This window comes from Pinus tabuliformis, chromosome X (assembly GCF_031772625.1).
Source record: "Pinus tabuliformis cultivar Carrire ecotype Pingquan chromosome X, CPIR1, whole genome shotgun sequence".
In the NCBI taxonomy this organism is placed as follows: domain Eukaryota; kingdom Viridiplantae; phylum Streptophyta; class Pinopsida; order Pinales; family Pinaceae; genus Pinus; species Pinus tabuliformis.
In genome coordinates, this window is record NC_142308.1 from 489,636,197 (window position 1) to 489,644,266 (window position 8,070).

Sequence of the window (8,070 nt, forward strand, 5' to 3'; positions counted from 1 at the left end):
GAACAAAATCATGCAATTAAAAAGATGTGCATGTTTTCTTCATATGTCCTTTAATTATACCTCTAACATCATATAGTTCATGAGATCCCAAGTGTCTTACAGAATTTTTTACTTTGGAAACTCCTATGCTGATATTTTAAGTTTCACCCATTTATTATAAAGCCCCTTGTAAAACAGTACCCAAAACTTTTTGTCAAAAATCAAACTTAATTCTATCTATATCCGTTCTCTAATAAATCCTTGATTGGAGATTCTCAATAGCTGAATGTCATATCAGAGCTTTCCTGCTTAAGAGTTACACATCTTGGAAGTCCTTATTATTGAGTTTTCTTTGTTTTGTTAAATATAAAAATTTGTAAGGGGAGGAGGAAGATTTCAACAGGCCAAAATTCAACCTACATCTGTATGTTAAGTATCCTTTCCTAATTTCGTTTTCCCATCTGAACAGGCAACAATATATCAACAAAAGGCTTTGGATATCAACGAGAGAGAACTAGGTCTCGACCACCCCGATACCATGAAAAGTTATGGCGACCTTGCTGTATTCTATTATCGGCTTCAGCACACCGAATTGGCTCTAAAGTAAGTTACATGTAGTCCTTCCTACATGCATCCCTGTTCAATGACATACAGACTAAAGGAAAAGCTTGGTAGCAGATAAATCTCACTTTATTTGGTTATTGTATCACTTATTCTTTTGCTAAAATGGATAATGTACTCAATGTGTTAGTCCATCTTTTGACTTCTCTCTTCTTTTTATATTCATGACAAACAAAATGTAAGTTATAAATGTATAGGATATTTCTTTTGTTAAGCAAATCCACAATACTAACTAATTGTTGATTTGAGTGTATGCAACTTCAATAAATTGAGTTTTGTTTCAGTTTCAGTTTCAGTTTCCTGATTCAAACTTTGGTTGGATTATTGTTTCCAATTCCCTGTTTTTAATTCAATGAGCTCTAGTTAAAAGTCGATACTGCATCACCTACCAATATGTTTGATGTATTTAAGCTCTTAAAAGGCAACTAGAATTCCAAGTCTGTCTGTATATTTGGTTGACTTTCAACTTATCACACACTGACCTAATGAAATCAAGTATTTCCTCAATGGACTTGAAAAGATTGCTCTCTTTTATCTCCTTTTAGAAGTTTTCTAGTTTGTCCAAGTCTGCTGCTTTTTGCAAGTTCAAGTATGTTTCCAATGTCGAGACTCATCATATGTGCTAGTTTTAATTTTTCTTTTTTCACCTCCCCCAGTGAATCCATGAATGCACACCCAATTAAAGACTATGCATGTGCAATATAAAACATTTATTCCATGTACCTGATGAAAAGTAAGCCATAAAAGAAAGATGGAATGAACTAGAAAACTTGGTTGTCCTATAGATAGAGAAAACTTGCATTGCCAATTAGAAATGAGGAAAGTCCAGACTTCAAAGTGCACATAAAATGGGAGAAACAGATCTGGTTGTGCCACCAAGAGAGTTCAAGTGAACGAGTGCAAAAGTTAGCCTTAGTAGAAAAGACTCAACAACATGAACATACTTGTGCATCTAATTAAACCTCAAACCTAAATAATACAGATATGTTTTATAACATTCCTTCTTAAAGGTTACAAAAGTGGTTTATCTTTTTTATCCTTTAAAACCTTTAAGTGTTAAAATGGGGATTATGGATATGCATAAACTGTGTTTTGATACATATTTGATTGGCCATGTTTTGATGCACTTTCCACCAAATTTTGGGCGCCATGAGTGCAGATATGTCAACCGTGCATTGTATCTTTTGCACCTGACTTGCGGACCATCACACCCAAACACTGCTGCAACATACATTAATGTCGCTATGATGGAAGAAGGCCTGGGAAATATACATGTAGCTCTCAGGTATCTGCATGAGGCCCTAAAATGCAATCAAAGGCTGCTTGGAGCAGATCATATACAGGTCTCTCTCTCTCTCTCTCTGTTACACAAACACACTGCAAATTTATTAAAGACAGGCACACAGAAACATACTGAACCAATCTAGTTATTATCTCTATGAAACCATTTTCATTAATTGGCTAGAAGAAGGAAACAAAAACTAGCATGTAGATAATATTGCTTCATTGATGTCCTATTTGTGTGCAACATTCAATCCTATGTTCCGCTGAATAAGATCACAAAAGATAAAAGAAAATACTATGATACTTTCCTATAAAGCAGTTGTATATTAAGGTTGAGCAGTTGTAATTCACTGTCCATGTACATAGCTGAATTGTTTATATTCTTTTAATTTTCTGCAGACTGCTGCTAGCTATCATGCAATAGCTATTGCTCTTTCATTGATGGAAGCATACTCTTTAAGTGTTCAACATGAGCAGACTACTTTACAAATTTTACAGGCCAAACTTGGTCCAGAGGATCTACGTACACAGGTACTTTTGGAAGCATTTTAAACTAAAGTTTTTTATTGAGCAAACAGATGCTTAATAATGGTACGGTGGGCACTCAGAGTTCATGCAGGCTGCCCTTTTCTAATCCCAAGATGTCAATCTACTTTCTTCGTGACAGGATGCTGCTGCCTGGCTCGAGTATTTTGACTCAAAGGCCTTGGAGCAACAGGAGGCTGCACGTAATGGTACCCCAAAGCCAGATGCATCCATAGCAAGCAAAGGTCATCTCAGGTATTGTGAACTTCAGCTGAGCCAGCTTCATTTTTTCATCGTTACTTTCTTATGATATAGTCAATCCATAAAATGCTGACTTGGACCTCAATAATATGAACCAGTGTATCAGATCTATTAGACTACATAATCCCAAGTGCAGAGGTCAAAGACAAAAAGAAACAAAATCGTACCAAGGTAGATCATTTGCTTTCGGTGGTTCATTGATTTCATTATAATTTCTCTACTGATCACTGTTAATCATAATCCAAGGATAGGTGAATCTTTTCATTGTGATTTTGTGTTTTCAACATTCTTGCAATCATTAACAAAATCCAATTTTGGATTGATATCTTACAGTTAAGAGGTAAACTTGTCCAAAGTGAATGGGATGCACCTATGGATGAGTTAACAATAGATATCAACTTGTCCCCAAGTAACAATGATGGAAAACAGTCTCCAGAACCAGAAGAGAAAGGGGAATCTAATACAAGAGATGTTGTCCCTAATAAATCAAAAGATGATGTCATTTCACCCAGTGCAGAAGACCAGACAGGTGTCTCTGAAGTTTCAATACCTGACAATATGGAGGAAGAAGGATGGCAAGAGGCTGTTCCCAGGGGCCGATCTAGCAATGCAGGGGGTCGTAAATCTAGCTTTAAAAAAACAAGCCTTGCACGATTGAACATTACCCAGGCAAACAACACTTTTAATAACTCTGACCCTACACGCAACAGAGTGAACAATCTCAATGTAAATGCCAATTCATCAGCATCCAAAAGGAAAATCATGTCTTCTGGAGCAGGTAATAATTTTCCGTCCCCAAGAAATTCTTCTGGAGATACGTATCCATCCCCAAGAAATGCTTCTGCAGATACATCAATTTCGAGAAAACTGGTCAAGGCTTCAACTTTCAATGGTAGACCCATGCCATCAGTCAAGTACAGTACTGGCACAGATACACAATTGGTAAGCAATAGTTCTAAATCTGCACCGGCCACTCCTGCTATTACAAATCCATCAAAATTAAGTAATGACATAGAAGGAAAGCCAGTATCTAAACCAACTCGACAAACAGCTCCTCCAAAAACAACAGCCCCTGTTTATACCAGAATTTCTTCGACAACAACTGCAACAAACTCATCAAATTCTCTCATAGCTCCTATTCCTGGGAAAGGTCCTTCTTACAAAGAAGTAGCTTTAGCACCCCCAGGGAGTATAGTAATAACAGCAGTTGACACATCCAAGCAAGATGCTCCAGATGAACAGATGAGTGAAGAATCTGTGGCAGAAAAACAAGCTCAAAAAGAAACTAAAGCAGAAATTGAAACAGAGAAGGTTATTGAAGAACAGTTAAAGACAGAGCTTGTAGCAGAGGAAGAACAGAACTTTGTCTGCACATGTAATCGGAAGAAGGATGTAGATATTAGAAAAAAAGAAAGGGATGTGGAAAACATCAGTCAAAAAGAACCAGGGTCTTCAGTTTCTGCCGAATCAAGAGAAGTGAAAACAACCAACTTAAGCAATGAAGTTCAGGCAACTAACAATCCAATACAGTTTTTAGAACAAGGAACGGAAAGCCAGAATGTAGACTCTCTTACTTCTTCTGAAGTTGTAGATTCTACTCAAGACATGGCCTCTTGCACACATTTTGAAAATCCTGCTTCACCTGCAGGTAGAGACTCTCAGGAAGCCTCCAAAAACTCCCTCATTTCTCAAGAGAAGATAGAAATTGGTCCTAATATTAGTGAGAATAACTCTGCAGACCCAGGAAATTTAAATGTTGTTGAAGAAGATGAGCAGCCCACATCAGATGAAAGTCATTCTAGAGAAGCAGACAGTCCACATTCTCCAGAGTCTAGCAAGAAACTTTCTGCAGCTGCTCCACCATTCAATCCTGGGACGACTGCAGCTCTACTCCCTGTATTTGGCACAATTGCAGTTACCCCTTTCAAAGATGGAAGAGCTTCTGATCCTGGTGGCATTTTACCTTGTCCAATAGTCATTCCTCACATGAACAATACCATGGCAGCTGTTACACCTATCCGTAAATCACCCCATCAGTCTCCTGCAACAAGGGTGCCTTATGGTCCTCGTTTGGCAGGTCACAACAGAGCATCCCCTCGTGCTCCCCGCACTAAACCCCAATACATCCCAAATGGGGAGCAAACAACTGAAGGAAACAGTCCTAATGTTCCCGGCACATTTATGAACCCAAATGCAGCTGAATTTGTACCTGGAAAAGCTTGGCAACCATCTCAGTCTACATCTCCTCCTGTTATCTCACCCATACAAACCAACTCCATTGATGATGATACAGAAGCTCAATTTGATGGCAGTGAAAAGTCTCCAGTGTGTGATAATGTAACAACCGATATCCCAGAAGTTATTTCAAACAAGGTTGAAGTGGCTACTATTCCAGAACAAAATGGGTCTGAAGACGCATTGGATGTGACAGTCTTGACTGAAAAAAATGAAACGGTTCTGAAAAATAGAGAAGACGTTGAAGAAAAAGATAATAATTCATGTAAAATTGACTTAAAGCATGATGAAATCCATGAGAAACGTCTTCCAAATGTTTCTCAAGATTCAATCCAGCAAAAGACGGATGCAGATGAGGAAAAACATCATGATTCAGAAATCAAGCCTCCTGTTTCTACAGTTTTGAAGAGCGCTTCATCAAAGCTTTGGGCTGACATTGCTAGCAGTGAGAGTGAAAATGAGGTTGATGATGCTTTAGATCCTGTTAAAGGTGACAGTGCAGTAGTTGCCATTGTATACACAAGTAAAGGAAGCAACAACACAAATTCCCAGTTCAGTGGAGGTGAAACCAGCACTGAAGAAGCATCAGGAAAGAACGACTTTGGCAGTTCTCAACCGGAATGTGCTAATGGTCAAACAACAGAGCAAATAAAGCAAACTGACAACGAGAAAAGCCCAAAAGAAGAGCCTTTGGCAGAAAATGGACAGAGTGAGTGCTCTGAAGGCAGTGACAGTGGTAGTGGAGAAGGGAGTGCAATCTATGAAAATAAGCCAAGCGATAGAGATGGGTTCACTCTTGTAACCAATAGGAGGAGAAACTATAGAAACCACCAGTTCAAGAACCCACCTAAAACTGCATACAAACAGCAACCAAATGGTTCATCTGCACCTCAGTCATCCAAAGAATATAATGGTGCAAACAGGAAAACAGAAGTCACAGCCACCCATACTTCTAATGGAGAACCTATCACAGCTTCTCCCACTCAATCTGTAGTAAGTGTTCGATGACGATAACTTGAATTTTCCAATAGAAGTTGATTACTTCTGGGAAATCCGAGTGTGATGATTGCCAACAAGCTTGTTAACAGAAAGTAAGCAGAGGGTCCGTCATCATTGATGAGTTTTCATTTATAAATGTCATGTTTAATGTCAACTAAGGCAACTGTTTGAGAATTTTCTGGAATGGGTGACAGATGGATACCTACTGATGCACTTGTTCATGTCTTGCTTTCTATTCAAGGCTTTGTATAGACTGCAAATGAAGCCTCCTAACCATGGAGCGCGGTAGAGTACTTTACTTTTATTTTTCTTATTCATTGTTCAATCTCGTATTTGAGAGATGAGGGCTGCTGGTGCTCCATCTATTACATCACTCTGAATAGAAGGAGTCTGAAGGATCCAACAACTCCAGCAACAGCAAGGTTTCACCTTCAAATGTTAAATCCCTGAGTTGAGCTTATTTGTTTATGTTTGATAGCAGTCCGTGTTATTATTGGAGCTCGTTTTGCCCTTCTGATCAATTAGAAGAGAAAGCTCTTCAGAAAGCTTTTCGTGCTCTCTAACACTTAATTAAAGACTTTATTTCACATTTTTTTTGCCCTTCTGATCAATTAGAAGAGAAAGCTCGTCAGAAAGCTTTTTGTGCTCTCTGCCACTCAATTAAATACTACGTATTTCACAATTTATCTCCATCTCAAATGAACTAGTAGCAATGATGCTTGGGGAATTGCTTTGCTTCCAACGTGTATTTTTCAAAACCAGAGTTTAATCCGCGTAGATTCATCAGAAAAATAGGAAGAGCAGAAAAGCTTACAAGATCATAAATCAAGAACAGGCCAGATCTCCTTTACAGTTTGTTGGTCGATTAACGTGACCCACTGCCCGGCCCTTGTGCAATTATTCTTTAACATGATTTCGGTTTGAAGTCCATAGCCTTCCAGAAAATGTGAAAAACGTGTTTACAGTGAACGGAAAACCATAACTCTTTTTTAATTGACCCGCCATGGCAGATGTAGCTTATTGCTTGCCCAATCCCCACTATGACTTGATATGTAGCTTATTGGCCAATATCCACTGTCTTTGGGTTGCAAGCCGTCATGTTAATGTGATAGCGTTCTCTTCTTGACCCAGATAACACTCACATGGATAGCGTTCTTTTCTTGTGTGTTATATTTTGGGGTTGTTTTTGGTTTGTGATTCTATATGATTTTGTAAGTTATTTTGCTACATTGGTATATTTTTATGTTGGAATTTTTTTTCATACTCCCCTTCACTTAATGGGTCGCTAATGGGTCGTTATGTTTACAGGGTTATTAACATGGCTAGTTCTTTTCTTTTTAATAATTGCGAGTTTTAATAATAGATATTGCTAGTTGTTTTCTTTTTAATAATAGATATAGATTTTTAACACCATATCACATAAGATTGTTTTAGGGGTTAGAATCTTTTTAATAATAGATATAGATTTTTAACAACGTATCACATAAGATTGTTTTAGGGGTTAGAATTTTTTTAATAATAGATATAGATTTTTAACACTATATCACATAAGATTGTTTTAGGGGTTAGAATTCAAGAACTTTTATTAATGGACACAAATCCTCAACCAAAACATCAAATTAGGATGCCTAAAAAGTGTTTATTTCAATTTTTATTCATGCATGAAGTTGTTAAAATAAAGAAGACCCTTTGAAAGGGTTAGAAATAAAGACTTTGCAATGGACAAATTTTGCATGAGTTAAAAAATCATTATCAACAAAGTAAACAAGTATCGATAAGGGTTGCCATGCTTAATCCTCCTTATTTTTTCATGAGCTTGTAATTCCATCCCCATGCACATACTTCCTTGCTATCGTCCATTTTCATACTTCCTTGCTATCATCCAATTTCATGATCATTAACTTTAACCATTAATCTACTCTAGCATTAGCTTTGGTGAAAGTTTATAGCTGCTCATCAATATCATTTACTATTCCTGACAAGTAAATTGTTGTCATCCACAACTCTAGGCATTTGGTATAGTTGACTTCATATGTGTTTTAATTGTCTTTTCTTCCTATAGTGAGACTTCACAATGAAGAAACAATGTTTTTATTATTTGTAAATGAGCTTTAACCAAAATATAAATATTATTTGTCAATGAGGGTCATAGTTTGATGGTTAAGT

General features: G+C 37.3%; 1 protein-coding gene across 1 annotated transcript in view; it reads left to right on the forward strand.

The window, feature by feature from the left end:
- The window catches only part of LOC149140801 (protein REDUCED CHLOROPLAST COVERAGE 2-like), a 49,411-nt gene extending 42,859 nt beyond the window's left edge, over nt 1-6,552 (forward strand). The window contains exons 18-23 of the mRNA XM_089449941.1: nt 449-582; nt 1,760-1,943; nt 2,284-2,415; nt 2,552-2,664; nt 2,769-2,841; nt 3,004-6,552. Of these exons, the coding sequence (XP_089306067.1) occupies nt 449-582; nt 1,760-1,943; nt 2,284-2,415; nt 2,552-2,664; nt 2,769-2,841; nt 3,004-5,913 (3,546 nt within the window). The 3' untranslated portion in view covers nt 5,914-6,552. The remainder of the gene's footprint in view (nt 1-448; nt 583-1,759; nt 1,944-2,283; nt 2,416-2,551; nt 2,665-2,768; nt 2,842-3,003) is intronic.
- Nucleotides 6,553-8,070: the final 1,518 nt, after the last annotated feature.